Raw genomic sequence first — 26,304 nt, forward strand, 5'->3', positions numbered from 1 at the left:
GACACCCATGTAGACAATAATTCTGCTAAAACCAAAGAACTTCTGTCAATACTGGAAAACTTTAACTTATGCAACATGTAAACTTACCCACCCACTCTCATGATCACACACTTCACCTGATCTGTTCACCTAGACTAAACTGGGTACCTGGTTAGTAGTACTGGAAAGATACACTTACCTGCCGATTCAATACTATACCAAATTGAAAATCTACTTTTTCCACAACGCTATACAGATGGATGTTTTTTCCGTAAAAATGTGCATTGCACTGTGTGACACTGAGTCAGCTGGGTTGCTGCAGATTGTTTGTTTGGTGTTTAGCTTGACATTCAACAACAAATACATTGCGCCCTTTGCTGGAATTAAATTGGTAACTTCCCTCCACGACCTCTTAGGAAAAGTAAAATAAGTAAATATAAATCGATTCTGGTTTAACACAATCGATTGTTAAATTGTTTTAAAAAGAATTGCAATAGTTAGGTGAATTGATTTTTTCCCCTCAGCCCTACTGGTCAGCTTCTTTCTCCACAATCATCACTAATGTCAGCTGTGAAGCCTAAACACTTTTTACCACAGAGCACAAACTCCCCCAGCCATTGTCACATAATATCTCTGGTAGCGATGCTCTGAGTCACTGTGTCTGTTTAATCCAAATGATGTATTAATGTTCAGTTACAGCCCTAGCAGCCAGACAGACAAAACAAGGTTTATTTATCTACTATAATACACTTCATTGTGATTGATATTATCTCATCCATTGTGGATTCTTGTCACATGTCCAGTATTCCTGGGATAGACTCCAAATCCACAGCAACATGAAATGAGATTTCACACATAGTAATCAGTTCAGGATTCATAACTTGGTATATTTAACAGGACCAGGAATGACAGACACACAGAAAGGTTCCAACAAAAGAGTGTTGGTATATTGTTAAACACTGCTATGAGGATTGAGCCGAGCCTTTAATCTTTATTGTACTGGGTATCAGGAATATGGAATGGTATCATCAGTGTATAAAGATTTCTTTATTATAAAAATGATACAACCCACACTACTGAATACACTTCATGCAGAAGAATAGTAAATATTTTATAAGACTTTTAACACTGTAAACATTGCTGGACATTTTAACAGGTTATTTTGGGATGTCATTGTGATACACACTGGATCTCAATCTTGACAACACACACTACTTACTGCATTTTATACAAAAGTCATATGAAATCAATTACAGACTGTTATTTAATAGAAAATTACATGTCTAACTGATTAAGCTGATTAACTGTTTTGTAACAGCCAAACCAACCTGTGAACGCTTGATCTCGTCTGATCTCGGAAGCTAAGCAGAGTCGGGCCTGGTTAGTACTTGGATGTGCGACTGCCTGGGAATACCAGGTGCTGTAAGCTTTTGACAAAGACATTCATTTACTTTACTGTTTGAATTCTGTAACAACATTTTATTATTCAGTGGCAGCAGTCAGGAGAGTGAAGCTAAACTCGATATGGCAGATGGATGATTATTAAATCAGATACAGAGAGAAAAGATCTAAAGGATCTAATGAGTGAAAACAACCTGATAGACGTGTGGAGAGAGAAATGTAGGAAGAAAAGAAGAGATATAGTGAAAAACTTGCAGGACAAGGATTGACTTTATTTTATGTACAAGAAATGTAGAAAACTTTACAGACAAAATCAGATATAAGGAAACAAGTTTGAGTATCATGAGTTTTAATTTTTTAAGATTGGAATAATGTAGAAAGGGGACAAAGTGTATCAGAATCAGAATCAGAATCAGAAAGGTCTTTATTGCCAAGTATGTTTCCACATACAAGGAATTTTTTCTAGTACAGGAGCTCCACAGTGTAAACATGTAGCAATGGTAAGACATGAACATATAAATAATAGACAGTTGTATGTGCAAATTGTAATATAAGTGTGCAAATTGAAGTAAAGATGTGCAAATTCAAATATAGATGTGCAAAATAAAATATAAATGCGTACTTGCAGACAATGTAAGAATAGGTATTGTTCTGTGTATGTTAGGTGTCCATCAGATGTATGTTAAGTGTTCATCAGATGTATTGCCTGAGGGAAGAAACTGTTCCTATATCTGGTCGTTTTGGTACACAGGGCTCTGTAGCGTCGGCCAGATGGCAACAGTTCAAATAGTAAGTGTGCTGGATGTGAGGGGTCCAGAGTGATTTTCTTTGCCCTTTTGCTCACTCTGGAGAAGTACAGGTCTTGGAGTGTAGGGAGAGTTGTGCCAATGATTCGCTCAGCAGTCCGAACTACCCTCTGTAGTCTCCTGAGGTCGGATTGGGTGGCTGAGCTAAACCAAACAGTCACTGAAGTGCAGAGGATGGATTCAATTATTGCAGTGTAGAACTGTTTCAGCAGATCCTGTGGCAGGTTGAACTTCTTCAGCTGGCGAAGGAAGTACAACCTCTGCTGAGCCTTTTTCACAATAGAGTCAATGTGAATGTCCCACTTCAGGTCCTGGGAGATTGTGGTTCCCAGGAATCTGAATGACTCCACTGCTGTCACAATGCTGTCCATGATGGTGAGTGGGGGGAGAGCAGGGGGGTTTCTCCTGAAGTCCACGATCATCTCCACTGTCTTGAGCGTGTTCAGCTCCAGGTTGTTAAGGCTGCACCAGACAGCCAGCCGTTCCACCTCCAGTCTGTAAGCAGACTCGTCACCGTCCTGGATGAGGCCGATCAGTGTGGTGTCGTCTGCGAACTTCAGGAGCTTGACAGAGGGGTCATGAGAGGTGCAGTCATTCGTGTACAGAGAGAAGAGCAGTGGGGAGAGAACACAGCCCTGGGGGGCGCCAGTGCTGATGGTGCGGGTGCTGGATTTGAGTTTCCCCAGTCGCACTAGCTGCTGCCTGTCTGTGAGAAAGCTGATGATCCACTGACAGACAGAGGAGGGCACGGATAGCTGGGATAACTTGGGCTGAAGGAGTGATGGGATGATGGTGTTGAAAGCAGAGCTGAGGTCCACAAACAGGATCCTCACATAGGTCCCTGGTCTGTCCAAATGCTGCAGAACATAATGCAGTCCCATATTGACTGCATCATTCACAGACCTGTTTGCCCTGTAGGCAAACTGCAGAGGGTCCAGTAAGGGTCCAGTAATGTCCTTCAGATAAGCCAGAACCAGTCTTTCAAATGATTTCATGACCACAGATGTTAGGGCCACAGGTCTGTAGTCATTTAGTCCGGTAATTTTGGGTTTCTTTGGGACGGGGATGATGGTGGAGCTTTTGAAGCATGAGGGTACTTCACACAGCTCCAGTGATGTGTTGAATATCCGAGTAAAGATGGGGGCCAGTTGATCAGCACAGGTTTTCAGACAGGCTGGTGAAACACTGTCTGGGCCTGGTGCCTTTCTCCTTTTGTTCTTCTTAAAGACCTGACACACCTCATCTTCGCTGACCTGAATTTTAGGTGTGTTGGAGTCAGGGGTTACAGGAGGTGAGAATTGGGCTTTTTCAAACCATGGATTCCATGTATGGATTCTAAACAGAAAGTTTAAAGAAAAACGACTATGATTAAGATTAGAGAAATTCTAGAAAAAGAAAATGAAATGAAATGAAATGAATGAGGAAGATAATGTTACATTTTTAATTAATTATTGTAGAATGGGAAAGAAAGAAAGAAAGAAAGAAAGAAAGAAAGAAAGAAAAGAGAAATAACAAGTAAAAGTACATTTAAAAAAATTAGAGAATGAATTGGCCAAAGAGAACAAAAATATAAAAAAGGGAGGAGAAAGACCTCGAAGGGGATGAAGAAATAAAGCAAAATATATGGTGGAAAGAGAAAAAAAAAGAAAAAGAAGTTCAATTATATAAAAACAAGGTGCAACCAAGATAAAAAAAAAACATCATGAGGAAATTAAGAAAAAAGAAATTGAAATATAGAAAAATAGATCAACTACACAAAAAAGAAGATTGCTTTAATGTTTAAAGGAATTTTAATAAAGATTTTAAAAGTGTTTGGTGAAAAGGGTTTGAATAGAAGACACTTTTAAAGGAAAATAAATAAATCAAGATCACAACTGTGAGTCAATCATCTGTGGAGAAACAAATTTGAGATACAATTAAAGAGGTAAAAATAATCTATAAACATCTGTAACACATGGATGTGTATTTGTGTAATCAGTGTGATGATGTGATGATATCTCTGTGTTGTGTGTAGATGCTGAAGGATCAGTCACGGTTATTGTTATGGATCTTCTACATCTGAATATGAATGATTCAGCTCCCAAACTGCTGGAAATGTGGGACGTGTTCTAACGCTTCACCACCATAACTGATTTATCCTGGAAAAAAGGTCTGAGGAGAGACTCCTGTCATACACCAGACCTGGTGAGTTTCTTATCCTTAATGCTGAAAAACACAACAGGACAGAATTACAGACAAATTTAAACACATTGCTTATGAACAACAGAAGCATAAATACACACATTAGATGTGACATTTTACAGCACACAGTGAATATTACTCAATATCATACAGTAAAGAGACAGTAAGTCAGTAACTCACCGTAGTGTCTCCAGTTTACATTGTGGATCCTTCAGTAGATCAGAGAGCAGCTTCACTCCTGATTCTCCTGGATTATTACGGTACAGATTCAGTTCTCTCAGGTGTGATGAGGAGTTTGACCTCAGAGCTGAAGCCAGAGCAGCACAACCTTCATCTGTAATACTGCACTCAAACATCCTGCAAGAAAGAAAACCTTCTCACACTTAACACACTCAGTTTTAGTATTGAAAACATAAACTACACAAAATCTTTATATACAGTACATTTACTCTCTAACTCACACAACAATGACAATATATCAGATCACTACAATTACAGTTACCCAGTTACAGTGTGTGTGTGTGTGTGTGTGTGTGTGTGTACCTCAGTATCTCCAGTGTACAGTGTGGATTCTTCAGTCCATCAGAGAGCAGCTTCACTCCTGAATCCTGCAGTTTATTGTTACTCAGGTCCAGTTCTCTCAGACTGGAGGAGTTTGAGCTGAGAACTGAGGACAGAACTCTCCAGCTTTCCTCTGTCAGTTTACAGTTACGCAGCCTGGAAGAGAAATGATGAAGTGTTTGATTTATTTGTCTGACAGTGAATTGACGTGTTTCCATCAGTAAGAAATAAAGTGTCTACCTGAACACACGGTTCTAATATCAGGATAAAAATATAAAATGAACATCTGTGTATAAACTCAGACTGCTCTTGGACAGATCCATGTGTCTCAGCTCATATGAGACGATGTATTTAACTTTCTGAAAGAAGATAATAACAGAGAGGTCACTCTGAACAAACATATCTCTTTATTTCTAGCAGAGAGATTTTCATACAGTGTGTTCAGCAGCTCTGGGGAAAGTTCTGCTGGAGAACATTTACACATTTACACACTGTCTTTTACTGCTTCATTACAGTGTGTTCAGTGTGTAGATCTGTGCAAACTTTTACTTTGTGTTACAAACATTTTCAGGAATATTTTTGCTCCCATTGAACAACAGAAACAGGTCTATAAAATGGTAGCAGCTCCATGAGGACAGATAACACCAGAGAAATTAATTTATTGACCTCGCTGTAAACAGGACTAGTAGTGTGTGTGTGTGTGTGTGTGTGTGTGTGTGTGTGTGTGTGTGTGTGTGGGAGTATTTACACAGGGAATTCTCTTTTTTGGGAAACACCTGAGCTGACAGAAGATTTAGAGCACACTGTTAGAGCTATTTAGAGACCAGTGTGATGTTTCTGGAGGATAAAAGCTGGTTTATTAATTACTTCTGTTTGTCACGACATCTTTATTTAAATGCTGTTCAACACTTTGACTAGAGTATTAGTATGTTATTAAATGTGTGTGTAATGTACACCGATCTACACACTGTGGAAATAAATGTACTTTGTTCTGATGTGAGAAGTGATGTAAATTTTTCAGTATTTCCACAGAGACAATAAAACTGTTGGTGGTGATTTTTAATAACCTTCACACACAGAGACACATCACATAATACCCTCAATACACAGATCAAATAAATAAGTGTTTTTCTATATGGTGTGAATTAGCTTTGTTTCTGATGTTGATATTTATCACTATTGACCCTGTTTTTGCTCTTTGGATTATTGCTTCTTCAGATTTGTGGATGTGATTTGTTCTCCTCATGGACTGTTTTTTACGGTTATTTCAGACACGGCCTGTTTTTTTGACCCTGCCTTTGCTTACTGTTTTTGGATTGTTTATCTTTTCTTCATTAAAACTTCTTCACATGGATTTTGCCGACTCCTCATTACAGTGTTCATGATCACCTGGGTACAGTGTAGATCTCTTTTTTCTCTCCTTCCAACCGTTTTCTTTCCCTTCACCACATTCACACCTAATTCACCTTTCCTGTAAACTGTTTCCAGATTTTGGTCTTCAGCTGCTGTTACATTAATAAGTCACAATAACTCCCATTTACCTTTTATAGAGTTTTAGTGTCACTAAATACAAATGTTCTGTGCTGTGCAGCATTTGCTCAGGGCTTTAAATGATCTGTAACTAAGTTCCAGTTCTGATCACATTTCCATTCTTCTTCTTCTTGACCTGAGAGCAGCTTTTGATTCTGTAGACCAGGATATTCTTCTACACAGACTTGAACACTGGGTAGGTCTCTCCGGACCAGTACTAAACTGGTTCACATCATACTTGTGTGCTAGACAGTTTTATGGTCATTTGTGAAGTCACTCATCAAGACAATATGATATTTCATTTGGAGATCCATAAAGATTTCTTTTAGGAGCCTTGCTTTTCTCCCTCTACATGTCTTTTGTTCGACTCATTCAAAGACATGAAATCAGTTTTTATAGTTATGTAGATGACACACAAGTTTATATATCAGTGTCACTGTGTAATCAAGAGCTAATTAACAAACTGATTACATGCTTGAATGAAATATCTGACTGGATGTCACAGAACTTTTTACAGTTAAACCAGGATAAAATGGAGATATTAATTGTAGGAGATAAAGAAAAAAGAGAATACTTATTGAAAAATGAGCTGGGATACAGGTTAGAAATCTGGGTGTAATAGTCGACTCTGACCTCAGCTTTGTTCCTCACATCAATAATATCTCTAAAGTCACATTTTATCATTTGAGGAACACTGAAAAAGTTTGTCCATTTTAATGTAAACTGATGGAACTAATGTAAACTCTTTATGTATTTCACAAAAAAAACCCTTTATCCATTACAGTTAGTAACCAAATCACTCCTATTGTACAGGAACTGTACTGTTACCTGTGACATCCACAATCTTTTTAATATAATCTCAAATATTTATTTATCATCAACAAATGCTGACTTCCTTAAGGTGAATTTTAATAAGATGAAGCTTCAGTCAAACTGCTTTTAGTGTCGCTGCTCCCAGGATGTGGATCTCACTCTCTGTGTACAGTATATCAATCAGTCACCTTCACTAAATACATTTACAAAGCAGCTTAAACACAGTGTGTGTGTGTGTGTGTACCTCAGTATCTCCAGTGTACATTGTGGATTCTTCAGTCCATCAGAGAGCAGCTTCACTCCTGAATCCTGCAGTTTATTGTGACTCAGGTCCAGTTCTCTCAGACTGGAGGAGTTTGAGCTGAGAACTGAGGACAAAACTCTACAGCTTTCCTCTGTCAGATTACAGTTACGCAGACTGGAAGAGAAATGATGAAGTGTTTGATTTATTTGTCTGATAGTGAATTTAGGTGTTTCCATCAGTCAGAAATAAAGTGTCTACCTGAACACACGGTTCTAATATCAGGGTAAAAATATAAAATGAACATCTGTGTACAGATGTGGCAAGTAAGAATGTGCATCATGGAGAAAAGGATCCTGCAATTTCTCGCCACATCACAAGAGAGTATGTAAACCTGACATTAAGATGTTTTTTAGCGTCATCATTAAGGCACCGTCTCCCATACTGGACCTGTGTTGGTTGTGTTGGTTTGAGGCTCAGAGCTGGTCAAGTAGGATTAGTTAGTCTTATCCCTTTGAAAACCACTAGCCACAGTATCAAGCCCTGTTTACAGGTATAAGTTTGCCACTTGTTAACTTTATTATTCCTTATATTTATAAGTTCAATGATTTATAGCATTTATTGGTAATATTAAGTGTAAGTGACTTAAGTAGTGACATACGGCTAAGTATGGTGACCCGTACTCAGAATTCATTCTCTGCATTCAACCCATCCAAAGTGCACACACGGCAGTGAACACACACATTTGATGCTGTCTCGCCCTCAAGCGCTTACCCAGGACACGCTTCACCTACAGTATGGGGGCAGTTTCTGTTTGATGTGTTTGATGAGTCCATCTATGCTCATCTCATTCACAATGGAGTGAAGTGGAAGATAAACTCTGTGTGGCTTTAGGCATGGTTTAAGTCTCACCATGTATCTAACTGTTGTAGTGGAAATTTTAAATATCATCAGTGTTTATATATAATGTTATGTGCTTTTACAGTATTCTGTGTGAAAGACTGGGGAGAAAGAACAAGAGGCTTTTATTCCAACTGTTATGGGAACTTTAGGGGAGTTTATGTGCTGGTGTTCAATAAGAACTGAAAATGGAATGTGGCCTTGCTGAGGTGATAACTTAAAGGGAGACATCTTCAGTAACCAGGGAGGGTGCATGAAGACACACAAACATACACACATGTACACACACAAACAAATCCACACACACATACATGTACACACACACACATACCTGGGGTACAAAAGAGAGAGCTAAGACACTTGTTTTTGCCTCTTCACTGTGTAGACTTTGCACTGTATGGAAGAAGCCTTTTGCTTTTACTACCAACTCTGAGTCTGAGTGTGTTTTATACCTCTACTGACACCACACTCTCAAACTCGAAAGTGACCTACTGTGTCTACTGTAAATCTTTCTGATTGTTATGAAATTATTTAAAAATGATGCTACGTGAATTTATTTAGAGGATAATTAATGCTTCATGTTGTAACCTCTCACATTCTAAGCTCCTATTAAGTCTGTTATAAGACTTTATAATGCAACAATCTTACTTTTATTAAACTCAATAAGAATTTTAAATAAAGCCTGTTAAAAATGCCTTGCTGATGTTTACTAACTTATAGCTTGATAATATATATATTGTCGCTGTCGGGCGGAAACCTTGTATGTCCTTGTATTGACATTTTGTCAATTTCATATTTTTTCACATATCGATGCTATTGGTCAGTCCCCACGTGGGTCTGTTATTTTTACAAGTTATTAACCAATCTAAAGTTCTGAAAATAGCTTGAGCGCAAATCTCTTAACTCCATTGGACACTTCAACTGTCCACCTCTTCCTCACTCCGCGGGAGAACTTTGCGGCATATTTCTCCTTAAGAAGAGTCGCAACGAATCAACACGTCTTCTGAGGTAAATGTCTTCAAAACACTGGGCTCAAAGAAAACAAAATCTTGACCCCCGCTAGTTCTGGTGCTCGTCTGAGGACAGGACAATCCACTGCAAAGCGGACTAAACCCTGTGCATTGCAGATAATGTACGGCGTTTTTTAATTTCCTGAAAAATAACGATTTTGGAGATACGAGGATTTCACCTGACAGCGGTATACAGTATTGTGTGTGTGTGGGTGTGTGTGGTGTGGGTGTGTGTGTACCTCAGTATCTCCAGTGTACAGTGTGGATTCTTCAGTCCATCAGAGAGCAGCTTCACTCCTGAATCCTGCAGTTTATTGTGACTCAGGTTCAGTTCTCGCAGACTGGAGGAGTTTGAGCTGAGAACTGAGGACAGAACTCTACAGCTTTCCTCTGTCAGATTACAGTCATGCAGCCTGGAAGAGAAATGATGAAATATCAGAAAACTGATCTCAAACACAAACACAGCCATAATCCAGCTAAAGTTGAAGATGTAACAGAAATGTCAGTGTGTTTGTGTCACACACACAAATCAGCACGTTTACAGGAGCAGGGACGTCTTTCTGCACTCCACAATCTCTCAGCTACAATTTATTTTAACACCATTAGGTCATGTACATAACACACACATGTGAGAGCGAGCAGCCTACAAACACTACACTCTGATCTGTGTTCAAGTTTCTACAACCAACACTGCAGATAAAGTGCATTTTATTGCAGAAAATAAAGAATTATACAGCTGTACACTACCAGTTAATAACATGACAATACTAGTCGTACTTTACACTCAGTTATATTTTGGATTTCACAGAGACACTAAAACAGTTGGTGTGTGTTGTTCTCTGTGCTCGTACAGGTACAAATCTGTCACCTCCAGACCTCTGATTTTACACACACACTGGTTCAGGTGTTTGGTGTGGACCTGAGTACAGGTGGAATGTTCACACAGTACATAATGATGAACAGAGAACAAAACCAGTCTGTTATTAACGTTGTACAACAAAAATAGAGATTCACTACAGCGGCTTATAAATACAAACACAGTTTACAGCTTAAAATCTCCAAAATCCACAGAGAGTTTCGAAAGAACGAAACCTGATGTCTCTTCAACAGTACCGGTGATAAACCTGACCGACCGTCACGTGCAACCGTCTTTGTGTTCACTGTCTGTTTTTACCACATCCACCATCTTCTGATGCTGTAAACCAGACAAAAAGTGTCTATAATTCAACCACAACAGATTAACAAAAATAACGACCAAGAACAAGAATGTGATCGGTCATTAACAGTTTGGTGTCTTTGTCGAGCTCCAAGTAGAACAAAACAGGACTTTTTAATAACAGCGGTCATGACACTACACTCAGCTGTGACAGATTATTTATCCTCTCTCTTTTTACCTGTTTGTTCACTTGATAAGCAAAGAAAAAAGAACCCCATCAAAATAAACATCTTCATATAAAAAGTCACATTTAAAATCCATCCTCTACAAACAGTTCAGTGTTAGAGAAAGAAAATCTTCATCACACATCTGAGTTAGCTGCCTAGCTTGTTTCTAACATAATAAGAAGATAAAGCTGAACATTTTCCCACTTTGTCTGTCCAATGTGTCGAGGTCCAAAATGATGATTGATGTTTTATTTACCACGAGCTCAGTCCTTGGTAAAGTTTAGCAGTAGTGCAGACTGAAGGAGACTTTTGTTTTTCCTTCATATTGGGTTAAAGTTTTAAAAAGCATTTATGTTTTATTTTTATTAGAAAGAACAATTGAGGAAAAAAGCCATGACAGAGTGAATCTCCCCACAACACTGTGTCACACACAACAAAAGATGAGGAACTTGAACATAAAGAGATACTCAAAGGACATTAAAGTGTTTTAATATTTACTTTTTATATTTTCTATCCATATTGATCCCATTTTGTCAGTCTTAGGTTTTTCTCATCTGTGAGAGTTTTGTTAAATGTCACTTTCAAAATAAACATAAAAGAAAAAGTCTTTTACTGGTGTTTAGTTCAGAAATGTCTTTAGTTCTTAAATGCATGCAGTTATTTTGTATAGATATTTTTACATAAATTTTAAAGAACACTAAATGTTTCATGATTCATATATAAAAGCTATAAAATGACTCATATGATGTTATAAGATGTTGTCCATGTGGCCCAGCCCTCAGTTCAGATATAACATGTTAGTGTAAAAAGTGAAACAATCTTCTGTAAAAGTACCAGAGGTTTGTTTAAAGATGATTAGAGGAACTATTAACTAACATTAATCCAAACAGTGCAGTTCAGTGTTACATTAAAATAACAAACCATGCAGTAATACATTTATAAATAAAAATACTCACTCAGCTTTTCTGGAGGCTTTGACCACTGGCAGCAGCCTCAGAAGACATTCATGTGATTGATCATATTTCCTCAACTTAAACACATCCAGATCCTGTTCTGAGTTCAGTAACACAAAAGCCAGAGCTGACCACTGAGCAGGAGAGAGTCTGGTGTCACTGAGACCACTGTCACCTCCTCTGTTCAGGTAAGTTTGTACTTCCTGCACTAGAGAATCATCATTCAGTTCATTCAGACAGTGGAACAGATTGATGGATTTCTCTGGAGATGGATTCTGCCTGATCTTCTTCTTGATGTACTCCACTGTTTCCTGTTTGCTGTGAGATCTTCTTCCTGTCTGTGGCATTAAGTCTCGTAAGAGAGTTTGATTGGACTCCAGTGAGAGACCCAGAATGAAGCGGAGGAACAGGTCCAGGTGTCCATACTCACTCTGTAAGGCCTTGTCCACTGAACTCCTGAGGAGATCAGACATGCTTGGATTTCTGAAGAAATTAAAAAGTCCAGTGCTTTGCCCCACAAGCACATTTGTCTTTCTTAAAATGAAGCAGAAAAATACATATAAAGCAGCCAGAAACTCCTGAACACTCAGATGTACAAAGCTGAACACCTTCCCCAGGTGAAGCCCAAACTCCTCTCTGAAGATCTGGGTACACACTCCTGAGTACACTGACACTTCTCTTACATCAATGCCACACTCTCTCAGGTCTTCCTCATAGAAGATCAGGTTTCCTTTCTCCAGCTGGAGGAAAGACAGTTTTCCCAGTGCCAGGATACTCACTCTGGTCTGCTGAGGATCAGGGTCACATTTCTGATGGTACTTTTGGTCCTTGTGTTTGATCTGAAAGATCAGGAAGTGTATGTACATTTGAGACAGAGTCTTGGGGATCTCTCCACTCTTTGCTTCACCCAACAGTCTCTCTAGAACAGTGGCTGAGATCCAGCAGAAGACTGGGATGTGGCACATGATGTAGAGGCTTCTTGAAGACTTCAGGTGAGTGATGATTTTATTGGCCAGGCTCTGATCACTGATCCTCTTCCTGAAGTACTCCTCTTTCTGAGGATCACTGAAGCCTCGTACCTCTGTTACCTGGTCTACACACTCAGGAGGGATCTGATTGGCTGCTCCTGGTCTTGTGGTTATCCAGAGGAGAGCAGAGGGAAGCAGATTCCCCTTGATGAGGTTCGTCAGCAGCACATCCACTGAGGCTGACTCTGTCACATCACACAATCTCTCATTCTTCTGGAAATTTAGAGGAAGTCGACACTCATCCAGACCATCAAAGATCAACACCACTTTGTAGGAGTCACAGTCTATTGATTCTAGTTTTCTTATTTCTGGGAAAAAGTGATGAAGAAGTTTCATCAGACTGAGATTTTGCTGCTTCATCAGATTCAGCTCTCTAAATGGAAGTGGAAACATGAAGAAGACGTCCTGATTTACTTTTCCTTCAGCCCAGTCCAGAATGAACTTCTGCACAGAAACTGTTTTTCCAATTCCAGCAACTCCTTTAGTCAGCACAGTTCTGATGGACGTGTCTTTAAAGATCTCATTACATTTGATGGGTTTCTCCTGTGTTGCTGGTCTCCTGGACGCTGCCTCAATCTGTCTCACCTCATGTTCATTATTGATGTCTCCACTCCAACCCTCTGTGATGTAGAGCTCTGTGTAGATCTCATTCAGAAGTGCTGAGCTTCCATGCTGTGAGATTCCTTCATTAATTCTTTTAAACTTCTCTCTCAGATTGGACTTCAACTTTGGCTGATACACAGAGGTGAGTTCTAATAAACAAAGTAATATCTAGTTTAGTAATAAATAGTTATAATGCAAAATCGTTCAAACACTGCTATTAATTCCTGACTGATGTACTAAATATTATTGAAGCTGGACCATGAACAGATACAACATGATATTAAAATTAAATTTAAAACTAAAAGTGTTCATATCTATTGGTGTGTGAAACTATTGAATATGAAGAAACTATTTCCTCTCTCTAAAGTGAAGCTGATGGAATAAAGTCGTGACTCAGAGCTCTTACTGTTGTGCAGTGTGTTAGCGAGATCTGTGTGGTTCATGTTCTTCAGGACGTGCAGTGTGATCTTCAGTGCTTCCTCTCTGACACTGTGCAGATCATCCTCATCCTCCACCTCCCTCTCAGTGCATGCTGGGTAATCTGGACTCAGGAGCTTCCTAAACCTCTTCAGCTCATTCTTTATCAGAGTGATGACATTGTGTTCCAGCTCCTGGTTAGAAACACAATATTATCATGTTACACAGTGAGAGTAGGGCTGGGCGAAATGGCCTAAAATGAAAATCGTTTTTTTTTTCACAAAAAAATCGATTTTCCGATTGAAATAGATTTTTCCTGTATATATATATATATACACGTATATATATATATATACGTGTATATATATATATATACACGTATATATATATATATATATATATATATATATATATATATATATATATATATATATATATATATATATATATATATATATAACATGAAGAAGATACCCGAAAAGTGAATACTATAAAAACAGAATAACTTCACTGTAATACACTGTACTGTCACCAAATTCAGCTCACACACCACTGATGTCCTGATAGTTATAGTACAACACATATTTGGGGGAAATGTCTTTTTGTATAATTTTTATGATTTTTCATCTAAAAAAAACAGTACAGTGTTTTTATAGTATTCGCTTTTCGCTTTTGCACTTTGCAGACGGTCCCTTGGAATCTGTCTCTTAGGTGTTCGCACATAGAGACTTGTGTATTTTGTCCAACATGGAGGAAAGCTGATATTGAGTAAAATTGGGTTGTAGCTGCCTCTCTACATTACTACGATAAAAAAAGAGGTGTTATTTGTGTAACAAGAGCGTTTAGCTCAGGAGTTATTGATTCGGGAATCTCGAGTCTGTGAATATGCGGCCAACTTTACTTAAGTCGCAATACACAACAGAGTATAATGTTTGTTGATGCGTATAACAGGAATTCTCTGCATCCATGATTGCTTTCCAACGGCCCCCTTCTTATCATACTGGATACAGTTTGTAAATGTTTCTAAGATGTAGGTTGTTTTTTGGCGGTGTGTTTGTGCTGCCGCGGTCTTTTTCATTTCGCAGGGCGCAACATCTCTCCCACTCTACAGCATGTCTCTGTTTAAGGTGCTGCAGTAAATTAGTCATACTGCTACCTTTGCTAGCAACAGACTTTAAACACACTTTGCAGCGGGGTGTTTGTTCTGCGCCGCAAAACCGAACCAATTCCATGACAGATGACACTGTGCCTTTCTTGGGAACGAGTTCTTCCCTGCTCGCTGCCATGTTGTTTGTGTATCTCAGAGCCGATCGGCCCTATATGCACACTACGCAAGTTCCGTAGGGCCCCGCAAATTACACAAGGCCTCGCCTCCCCCTGCCTCATTTTACAGCGCGTGTTAATGTTTACTGTGTAGATGACCATATGAAGCGGAGCTATCCATCTGGCTATGAAAAGAGAAAAAAGAAACCAAATGAGAGGAAATGAGTGAGAACATCCATCAGGTAAACTTGTGTTCTCTTCAAGTTTGATGTCAGCAAGAGCAAATAACAGTAAAGATAAGTTGATGTGATTCTGTCTCTAGTCTTTATCTGACTATCTAAATTAACTGTGCAGTGCTGCCGGTGCATCTCTTGGCCTGTCTGTCACACAACAATTTATTGCGTGAACATTCATGTGAATAAACGCCCAAGGGCAACGGTGTTTATAAACGGCAGCTCGATAACCGCGCTGCGCGTGCACATGCGTTCATATTCGCGTGCAATCGTGCACGAAATGACACACGCGCTTTCCAGCAACATCTGTGTGGGGACCAGTACAAGAATTAGCGTCATAGCACTCCTAAATGACAATGTTTATAGCCTCTTAATCAAGGTTACAACAACGTTAATGCAATATGGAAACCAATGGATTTACATTGGAATGGGCATAATGCCAGGTCAATATGAACGCACATCCCTCAGTAAATAATAACCATCAGGGATCAAGTATTGCTCTCATGTATAATATAAAACACAGTGATACTGTATGGCAAGCCATTTTAGCTTTTATACATTCACATGATATGGATTTTTGATATCAAGAATTCAGTTTTCAATACTTAAAATGTAAATAATCAGAGTGTGATTTCTAGTAGTTACCATATTTTTGATATCAGGAATTACATTTTACACTAGTAAAAACATAATTTCTGATATCTGATATTGCATATTCACTAGGAGCAAACTTTGTTTTTAAAAGGAGGGAGGTTTGGAGTGGGAGCAGTGGGGTGTCAAGTGTGAATGTGTGGCTAATGCTTTACATGCCTCACGGGTCAGGTAGGTGGGCCCCTTAGCAGAATTTTGCTTAGGGCCCCAGGGAGGTCAGGATCGGCTCTGGTGTAACTCTATGGCAAACGCGCGGGGGGAGAGCTGAGCCCATTCGGAACTACGGGAGCCCAGAGGGGAGCGTCGGCGGATGTTAAAGAAAAAAAACGATTTTCATTCAAACAAATCGATGTGAACTACACATTCGAGTTAATTGATAAAATCGATTTATCGTCCAGCCCTAAGTGAGAGAGGCTTTTATTTTATCAAAAGAAGAAAAGTCCATTTTTATTATCACATTTAAAACTCATACAACTGATTACCCTTAATGTTGCTGCACATCAAGACATTACAAGGGATCACAACACACACATTACACACTTTAAAAACAACACACACACCTTGAATATAGAGTCCAGCTGATTTCTGCTGATGTTTGATTTTTGTGGTCTGTGAACAAACAAAACACATCATGTAATATGGACTATATGTATTCATAGCTGCACAAATCACACACTAATAAATACAGAGACAGATATTTAACACTATCCTCTTAACACAATACACTGGGTTTAGGATTTCCTAACTGACACCAACATGTTTAGAAACAAATGTTTGAATAAATTAATAAAATCTTTATATTGTCATTAATGTCCCAGGTGTAAATGTTCTTCTGTAACACCACAGACCCTCCAGCTCAGGGACTGCAGACTGAACTGAACTCTTAAAGTACTTTTCCTCACTGCCAGTCCGAGAGCTGCAGCACTGCACAGTTTAGTGTTTTACTGCTTCAACACCTGATAAAGCTCATGAAGGGCTTCATAATGAGACGAGTGAGTTTGATCAGGTGGAAAACTGCTGTAAAACACCTCACTGTACTGACCTCACATCAGTAGAACTGTCTATGTCTCTGAAGTGTATTAGACGATCCATTGACTCGTCACTCTTCATGGACACACAGCTGGGTTCTGGTGAGTCTGATCTCTTTCCCTCCATCATTCTAGAATTACAACAGAAATATCAGCAATAATTAATACTCTGCTGTCTCAGCACTGTTAAACAATGTGTTCATCATTAAACACCAGGGGCAGTTTTATATTATATATTATATGACTACATAGTAAGCCAAAAGTTATGGTATTATTTAAAATGGCAAAAGTGGACACCAAAATTTTATGCATGATGTAATGATGCCAGTCTTGAATCAAATCAGTTCATGTATGTTTGCTTTCTCTACGAACAGTGTGTCCAATGAATGCAGTCATTAATACAAAAATATTCACAAGACATTTTGTGGTTTTCCGCCGATTAACGTTATAGATAAATGCCTCCAGCTCTGACTGCGCGTGCCTGTGCTTCTCCATTCAAATAAAGCAGACAGCTGATGACGCACTTTTGAAAGACTACAACGCACGCGCGTAAAAGCAAAGTAAAAAAATTCGCTCTTGGATTAAACTGATAAATACATTTCTTCCCCATCGACTACATGTCCTGCATTTTAACGTAATTTTTATTTTTGAAAGTAAAAATTATACTTAAAGTTTTAGGGTGGCTGAGATCACAGACAGGGGGGCTGGAGCCACCCTAAAAAAGGTCTAGAACCGCCCCTGTTAAACACCAATAATTCCATCTTTTTAATTCAGATCCAGTCTGTAAACCTTTTCAAACAGGAGACAGGCCTCATTAAGGTGTTTAAAGCAAAGTTGAGTTCCTTTGTTAACTAGTGAGTGTTTAGAGATACAGATGTGTTCCCATGAGACGGTGTGTATTTATTGCTGGTGAATGTAAAAGTAAGTCACCTCTCGTCTTTCTTTAAGTCCTGTTTTCCAGACACACTCATGTTGGAGGTCATGTCTTCTTCTCCAGATTACAGCAGGACACATGTTTACTTCACTCCAACATTGGTGTGTTAAATTAAACCCTGAATCAGCACAGAGTTCACTTACAGGAAATAGTCACGCTATCAAGTTATAAAACAACCTGTGTACATTAAAACTTCATTACAAACCCACAAAACTCTTCTGCATCTAGTGTCACTTCAGTGTGTTTATATATTAGAGCTTTAGATACTCACTGTGTTTTTACTCCTGAAATCTTTTAGTTTTCACTCCACACAAAATGGAGCTGCTGACTTTCACTTTCATTACAGTTTATACTGCAGAGGGGGGAAGGGCAGAGACGCACACACACACACATGGGTGTCAGAAGCAAATAAAAAGTGGGTGGGTCCTGTCCCATTGTGTATGTTTATAATAACCCAGGTTAGGATTGTGTATGTTTATAATAACCCAGGTTAGGTTATGATTGTGTATGTTTATAATAACCCAGGTTATGATTGTGTATGTTTATAATAACCCAGGTTAGGATTGTGTTGTCTGTGTCATGACCACAGCTGAGCGCGCGCGAGCCGGTTGCTATGCGGCATGTTGCATGGTGTTGTCAGGAGCACTGGGCGCATGCGCAGGGGGCCCTGCATGTGTAGGGACGCTGTTGTAACAAGTGTTTCTCTTAGAGCTGGAGGCTGGATGAAGAAACAGCAGCGCAGTGCAGGGAGAAGTCGGTTCAGCACACACGGTTCAGGTGGTTTTGGTTCTCTCCTCAGTCCGCTGTGTGTGTGTAATCTGAGGAGAGACTCTGAGGCACAGAAGGAGTTAAAGGTAATGTTAAAGGTACTTTTTGTTATCTCTTACAATATAATGCTTTTATTGCTGTAAATATCACTAAGAAGAAAGTTTTGATAATAGGTGATTGGCTGTAGGGAGTAATGATGATACAGTAGGTGATTGGCTGACACACAGCCCCAGACAGTTGTAACAGTCACAGCCATACAGAGCTCTTTTGTTGATTGTTAAAGAAAGAATCTATGGGTGTTTGTTTTGTCTAGAATGGGTATTCTGTAATAGAAATGTCGACAACATTGCACAGTGCAAGGGATAGACATGATCCTCCGGTTGATTTCACTGCCGGACCTTTTACCACTAGAAGAGATCCAACTTAAATAAAAGATCTTATAAATACTTTTAGTGAACTGTACCTTATCTCGGATGACGAAGAGGAATCCGATGTTCAGTCTGACATTAATCATCTTCCTCCTCCTCCAGATGACATAGTCTTTGATATCAGTTCTGTTGTGAAGCATTTTCAAGGCCTGACTGAGCGACTTACACCTTTGGAAGAGGATGTACAAGCTTGTTTACAAAAGTTACGTCAGTGCTGTTCCCAAACTGAGTTTAGCAGCCAGTGTATGCTCCTGGAAGAGAACTTGACATAAGATTGAAAGAGAATGTCAACGAGTTAAACAGGGCCTTTCCCACACCTTGAATTAAGCATTCTTATGCTTATAAGCATAAGCTTGAAGCTTCCTCACATGACCCTCAGAAATTCCACAACATCATCTCTTCTCTGCTCAACCCCCCGGCTCCACCTTCTTCATCCTCCCTGACTGCAGAAGACTTTGCTTCTTTCTACCAGGAGAAGATTGAGGAAATCTGCCGGACCTTCACTTCAGCCCCGACTGCACTTACATCTCAGAGTATGGACTCCCCTACACCTTTGTTGTCACATTTCTCAACTGTAACAGCAGAAGAGATTCTAAAACTCATCCAGTCTTGCAATCCTACCACCTGCCCATTGGATCCACTCCCTTCCACTTTGCTGCAGACCATCTCGCAAGACCTTCTGCCCTTCATTACAACTATCACCAATAGATCCATAGCATCTGGTCAGGTACCAACTACCTTCAAGAGAGCAAGGGTTATTCCCATCCTGAAGAAACCTGCTCTGGATCCATCAGACATCAGTAACTACAGACCGGTATCACTTCTCTCGTTTCTTTCAAAAATTCTTGAACGCATTGTCTTTAATCAACTGTCTGTCTATCTCTCACAGAACAACCTCCAAGACCCCAACCAGTCTGGCTTTAAAGCAGCTCATTCCCTTTTAGATGTCTCTGAGAAACTACATGCTGCTAGATCAGCCAATCTCTCATCCGTCCTTATCCTCCTTGACCTTTCAGCAGCGTTTGATACGGTCAACCATAAGACTCTCTTAGCCACCCTCAGGAGTCTTGGGATATGCGGATCAGCTTGGGAATGGTTCGCTTCCTACCTGGAAGGACGCTCATATCAGGTAACATGGAGGGGAGTGACATCTGCTCCACGCAGACTCTCCACTGGCGTCCCACAAGGCTCAGTACTTGGTCCTCTTCTTTTCTCCCTGTATACTCACTCTCTTGGTGAAGTTATTTCCTCACATGGGTTCTCTTACCACTGCTATGCTGATGATACACAACTTATCTTCTCTTTCCCACCCGCAGATGCCACAGCTTCTGACCGGATCTCTGCATGTCTGGCAGAAATTTCATCATGGATGACTGCTCATCAGTTAAAGCTTAATCCTAGCAAAACTGAGCTGCTCTTCATCCCAGGTGATTCATCCCCAGGTCATGATCTTGCTATATCCTTGCACAACGATCTGATCTCCCCTTCAGCCACAGCTCGCAACCTTGGGGTAACCATGGACAATCAACTGTCCTTTTCCTCTCATGTTGCTAATGTGACTCGCTCATGTCGGTTTCTTCTCTACAACATTAGAAGGATTCGACCATTTCTGTCCACACAGGCTGCTCAGGTACTTGTTCAGTCTCTTGTCATTTCTAGACTGGATTACTGCAATGCACTGCTGACAGGTCTACCTATGAACGCAATCCGTCCTCTGCAAATGATCCAAAATGCAGCTGCCCGGCTTGTTTTCAACCTGCCAAAGTTCTCTCATACCACCCCGCTGCTGCGATCCCTCCACTGGCTTCCGGTAGCTGCACGCATCAGATTCAAAACACTGATGCTGGCCTACAAAGCCAAAAATGGACCAGCTCCCTCTTACCTCAAAGCCCTCATCACTCCTCGCACTGCACCCCGCACCCTCCGATCTACCAGCACTGCTCGACTGGTTCCACCATCTCTCAGGGTAAGAGGCAAGTATACTACAAGACTCTTCTCTGTACTGGCACCAAGGTGGTGGAACGAACTTCCCCTAGAGGTCCGGACAGCTGAGTCACTGGCTATTTTCAAGCGGCGGTTGAAGACCTACTTATTCAGGAAACACTTCAACTAGCACTTCTTTCATTATCTTTTGCATTAAAAAAAAAAAAAACAAAAAAAAAAACACACCTTTGACACTTTCATTGTAACTTAGAACAAATGTTTTAAACTCATGGTATCTTAAGTATGTAACTTAGTGATCCAGCATTAATGTATTCAATGTTAGAGATTTAAGCACTTATGTACGTCGCTCTGGATAAGGGCGTCTGCCAAATGCTGTAAATGTAAATGTAAATGTAAGCATTCAAGGTGTGGGAAAGTCGAAAGCTTCTCCTCCGTTACCTACACCTACATTTCCTAAAAAACCCTTGCTAAACTTCCCAGACAATGTGAATGATGTAATTTATTGTTCACCTGTAAAAACTGAATTTCCCCAGTTTGATTCTGATGATCCTGTCTCATTCATAGAACGGTGCGAGGAATATCTTGCAATTAGACCTCTATCAAATTCTGAAATCCTAGCATCTCTTACCTCAGTATTAAAGGAGACGGCAAAAGACTGATGGTTAGCAGAAAGAAGACATGTACTTACCTGGGAGGAATTTTAAACAAGAATTTCTGCATGCTTTCTTCACAGATGATTATGAAGCTGAAGCAACTAAGCGTCTTTTGGAAAGGAAACAAAGACCCAGAGAGTCCATTCGTGATTTTGCTTACCACTACCGAGCACTTTGTCTAAATTGGAAGAAAGACATGCAGGAGAAAGAGATTGTTCAAGCTATCCTGAGGAATTGTAACCCTAGACTTGCAAGCTTACTGAGATGAACTCTGAAGGAAGTGAGTGAGTTGGTGAGAACAGGAACACAAATAGAGAGAGATTTTGAAGAATCAAAACGATATTGGAGCCAGGTAAATGCAGAAACACAGAAAAGAAAATCTCCATCTGAACCAGATTGTCATCACAAGTCAAATCAGTCCTCAACCCATATGCTACAATCTTTGAAAAAAACTTTCAAGCTCTGGTTGATACTGGAAGCTCCCTAACTCTGATACAAGAGTCATGCTGGAAACAGTTGGTACGAAATGAACCGTTAAAATCAAGCCGTGGTCAAACTTTCAAGCAAGCCAATGGTTTGGTATTACCTGCTATGGGTGTATGGAGTAGCGAATGTGATCTACATGGAAGAAGATATGCATTTGAACTGTTTGTAATGAAAGATGATGATTTAACCATACCCATTGTGCTAGGATTGGATTTTCTGGTAGTGATTCCAGTCACTACCAGAAAATCCAATCCTAGCACAATGGGTATGGTTAAATCATCATCTTTCATTCATAGTTTGCATATTGGCAATGCTCTGTAAACCTTGCCTGCTACCACTAATCATCAAGAAGAAACTTTTTCATTTTTAACCCCTTCTGCTACAGACACACTACTATCACTTTTCATTGCTCTGCCCATTTCAGATGAAACCTCAGAAACCAGTCAATATATTCAACAGCTGGTTGCAAACTTAGACACATCTTCCATCTCCAGGTCACAACTTCGACTACTACTTCAAGAGTGGCCAAGTGTATGTACAAATGAAATCGGCCACAATAGTGTGGTAAGACATCGTGTTATCACCACCAATGAGATTCCTGTTCGCAAGAAAGCTTACCGTGTATCACAGCAAAAACAAGCCTTCATTGACCAGGAGATCAGGGTCATGTTGGATAAGAAGATCATCCAACCTTCATTTTCTTCTTGGGCTGCTCCTGTAGTATTAGTGCCCAAGAAGGGGGTGGTGAAATAATTATACTGACGTACTTGTCCCTTAGTGACACGTTTTTGGATTGCGTAGGAAACCCTTCCGCTTTCCCACTAAGGAATGTGTCTTAACTGGCACGGGTTAGTGTTGAAAACACAAGATCAAAGTTGGTCTTACCTTGAACGCAGGTGTCCTTCGAAGTCCCCTCGGTCTTCTAACAAAGGATACTCTCAAAGGTCTTCTACTTAATCTATTGTTTGAATCTTTAAATGAAGGAGGCAGACTTAGACCTTTTTGTCTTTTCAGGATCCTCACAATGGGAGGCCTTGTTTTTATTAAAAGTAGTGTAATACAAATAGGTGTGTGTAATATATGTAAAATAAAAAGAAAATTACAAAAAAAACTCATTCAAATAATCAAACAGTATTAGAATAAGTAAAAGGTATTAAGATGCAAAGATTATAACAAACCAAGAAACACTCTCCAAGTGTAACTTGCGTTTGTTCTATGATGCACCTAGAGTATAACATGCACTAAGGCTGTCTACAATAGAATGCACACACAATGTGATTCAAGGCGGGCTTTTATACATTCTTACTGTGGCCAGTTGGATTTGGCTGTCAGGTTTGGTTGGCTTTGTGCCTTTTAGACGGCTACCATCTTATTTCACACACACATCTCGGTTCCCAAACATATCTCGCCGTCGACTCTGTGTGCGCTGCTAATGTCTTTTTTCTCTATCCTCAAGGCTAACACTTCCATATATGGTCATATGGTTGCAGTTAACTTCCTGTAACTTGTCAGGCAGTGATTATATAGGACTGAAGCTTTCTCTCACCGTGGAATTCGATAGCAAACTATAAAACACTGCGCGTGCAGGTTACTCCCCGCGAATACACAGAAGGCTTCACTTCAACAGCAGGCCTTGAAACACTTTGCGTGCAGATACTCCCAGTAATACACAGTAGGCTTTATAAGCTTTCACTACAAGAAACAGCTTTTCATCTAAGTTTATAGTAAAATAAACAATATTAATCTAATCAACTCTATTACATGAGAATACATGATTATTTAAGGAAAAGAAAAGCATTTCAGAATTTTCTTGAACGTTCTGAAAATAAAACATAACACATAACGCATTATAATCTTCTTTTCTTTTGGAATCTTCTTCCAGCTGTCTAGGTACAGCATCTGATCCCTCGGTGTCTTCTTTTATACACATATTCAAATCTTTCAACTCTTCAACCAACTCTTCATTCCTCAAGCTTCATTTTCTTTATTTTATTCAACAGTTGTTTTATTTCTTCTGCTGTTTTTCCGATTCTCTTCTTTTTTGCTTCTCTTTGTCTTTTTCTCCTAGCTCTACATTTACTGGTATTTGTAGTCTTAATCTCACTTTTTCTGTTGTATGGGAATATGAAAGCTGGGTTTTGAAGTTGGATAGCATTGATAAGGTTCATCTAATGAGCATGAAGTTAACCATTCATTTCCTTCATTATCCATTCTACCCACCATTCCTAAACTCCTTTGTTTATTCACCTTACGTTTCTCTTTTCTTTCCCTATTTGTCCTTCTCATTGTATTATCTATGTCCGTCTTTCTACTGACGGATAAGTTAATAATTGGTTGTGGTGTACCTTTATATTTATTATTATTTATTTGCTGAGAACCAGTATTAAGAGAACCAGTATCAGGGCGTAGGTAGAGACCTGCAACTCCATCCCATACATGCCAGTGTCTGATGATATCCTGTGCATGCCACTGGCTCACAACACCCAATCTTGGAGTTTCAGGAGCACAAATAGGCTGATACTCATCCTCATCTTTTGCCACTGAAGGTTGGTCCCTTGTCTTCTATATCTCAAGGGAATTATAGAGCCAATTTGTCCCAGCAGATTTAATTTACCGGAAGTCATCATCGTTTCATTACCCACCCAGCAGAGGAGCGAATAACGGTCTCTCTTTAGCAGAGCAATTTCGTCCCAACTTTCACCCTCATCATCCCACATAGATTAGTCAATTAGAGATTTATACATTAAAGTCCAAAGGAATGGTAATCTATAGTCACAATCCCACGCAGGACTCTTCATGACCCACAGCCGCTGCACCTCATGTCCCCAGTAATGCCCCCTCTCCTTCACCACCATCTGGATGAGATCCCAAGGTCCATCCAGCCGCTCACCCCCCATGAGTTCAAACATCACTGGACCCCTTTGGGAGTCCACACCACTTTGCCTCTGTTGAAAGAGATGGCATTCAAGTAAACACCAGGATGGGATGGGTCATAAACAGGCTGCGTGCAATATATAGTTCTCCTTGAATTACTTAAGTCCCATGGGTGAAAGGGATCAACATGTTTTACTGAGAAATTGGGCCGATAATGACTTGTTTATAAATTTAATGAATCAGTCATGTAATTTGATATCATTACTTTCCCATGCTGCTACTTCATCTATGTGAAGTCTATTCTCTTTAAAGTCTTCATGCCAACACCGGACATCAAATTTAGTGACAACAATAAAAGAATGGGTTTTCCTACATTTTCTACACCTAAATAGTGCTCTTGGTACATCTGTATATGCCCTTATTCTATTTCTCTCATGTATTAGAGCCCTTTGAATTTGTTCCTTAACTCTGTTATCTATTATCTCTTCCTCTGATGGAAAAGGCATCTGTTTCCTTCTCAATACAAATTACCCGACATTAATCATCACTTTGTTGCGATTCTTCATTATCAATCATTGTACATTTAGATGAATCAGCTATAATGGTTCATCTTGAATTACAACTAGGTTTTCATTTTCATTCTGACGTTCCAAATCAGAAGAACATTTTGGGAGGTCCGTATTCCGTTCCAGGTCTACCACGTCAGCCTTATTTATTTCATCAAGGAATTCGTCAATTATCCCCTGATGAAGAAATAGTATGTCTAGTAAGTTTCAACTTATAATTCAACGAAGTGAATAACATCAAAATTCCCAATAGTTGCAACAAGCATATCGTCGCTGTCGGGCGGAAACCTCGTATGTCCAAATTTGGTCAATTTCATATTTTTTCACATATTGATGCTATTGGTCAGTCCCCACGTGGGTCTGATATTTTTACAAGTTATTAACCAATCTAAAGTCTTGAAAATAGCTTGAGCGCAAATCTCATAACTCCATTGCACACTTCAACTGTCCACCTCTTCCTCACTCGCGGCTTCGCGGCATATTTCTCCTCAAGAAGAGTCGCAACGAATCAACACGTCTTCTGAGGTAAATTTCTTCAAAACACTGGGCTCAAAGAAAAAAAAATCTTGACCCCCGCTAGTTCTGGTGCTCGTCTGAGGACAGGAATTTAGCGCAAGACAATCCACTGCAACGCGGACTAAACCCTGTGCATTGCAGATAAGGTACGGTG

General features: G+C 39.7%; 1 protein-coding gene and 1 pseudogene across 2 annotated transcripts; one reads left to right on the forward strand and one right to left on the reverse strand.

Moving 5' to 3' along the window:
- The first annotated feature begins 1,289 nt into the window (after window positions 1–1,289).
- LOC132845099 (5S ribosomal RNA) lies at window positions 1,290–1,408 on the forward strand (annotated as a pseudogene).
- A 2,572-nt stretch (window positions 1,409–3,980) lies between these two features.
- Window positions 3,981–18,285, reverse strand: LOC132844196 (NACHT, LRR and PYD domains-containing protein 12-like). Of its 2 annotated transcripts, XM_060867403.1 has the most exons (11): window positions 18,187–18,285; window positions 17,912–18,033; window positions 16,996–17,112; window positions 16,514–16,562; window positions 13,796–14,000; window positions 11,762–13,538; window positions 9,662–9,835; window positions 7,516–7,689; window positions 4,911–5,084; window positions 4,548–4,724; window positions 3,981–4,391 (listed from the first exon to the last, which is right to left on the reverse strand). In XM_060867403.1, exons 2-11 carry the CDS (start codon window positions 17,962–17,964, stop codon window positions 4,355–4,357), a joined length of 2,937 nt encoding a protein of 978 aa, XP_060723386.1. In that variant the 5' UTR covers window positions 17,965–18,033; window positions 18,187–18,285; the 3' UTR covers window positions 3,981–4,354. The 2 variants fall into 2 exon arrangements, with proteins under 2 accessions (XP_060723386.1, XP_060723387.1); XM_060867404.1 differs by lacking the exons at window positions 3,981–4,391; window positions 9,662–9,835 and having other exon boundaries at window positions 4,544–4,724.
- Window positions 18,286–26,304: the final 8,019 nt, after the last annotated feature.

Source organism: Tachysurus vachellii, chromosome 4 (assembly GCF_030014155.1).
Source record: "Tachysurus vachellii isolate PV-2020 chromosome 4, HZAU_Pvac_v1, whole genome shotgun sequence".
NCBI classification, from domain to species: domain Eukaryota; kingdom Metazoa; phylum Chordata; class Actinopteri; order Siluriformes; family Bagridae; genus Tachysurus; species Tachysurus vachellii.

What these genes read in the sequence shown, in the direction of transcription:
- LOC132844196 (XM_060867403.1), bottom strand. Translation starts at nt 17,964, where the DNA reads ATGACCTCCAACATGAGTGTGTCTGGAAAACAGGACTTAAAGAAAGAC. An exon ending in CGCTAACACACTGCACAACA is followed by an intron (nt 13,539 to 13,795) that starts GTAAGAGCTCTG and finishes TTTGTTTATTAG; the next exon opens with AACTCACCTCTGTGTATCAG. An exon ending in TGTACACTGGAGATACTGAG is followed by an intron (nt 7,690 to 9,661) that starts GTACACACACAC and finishes TTTCTCTTCCAG; the next exon opens with TCTGCGTAACTGTAATCTGA.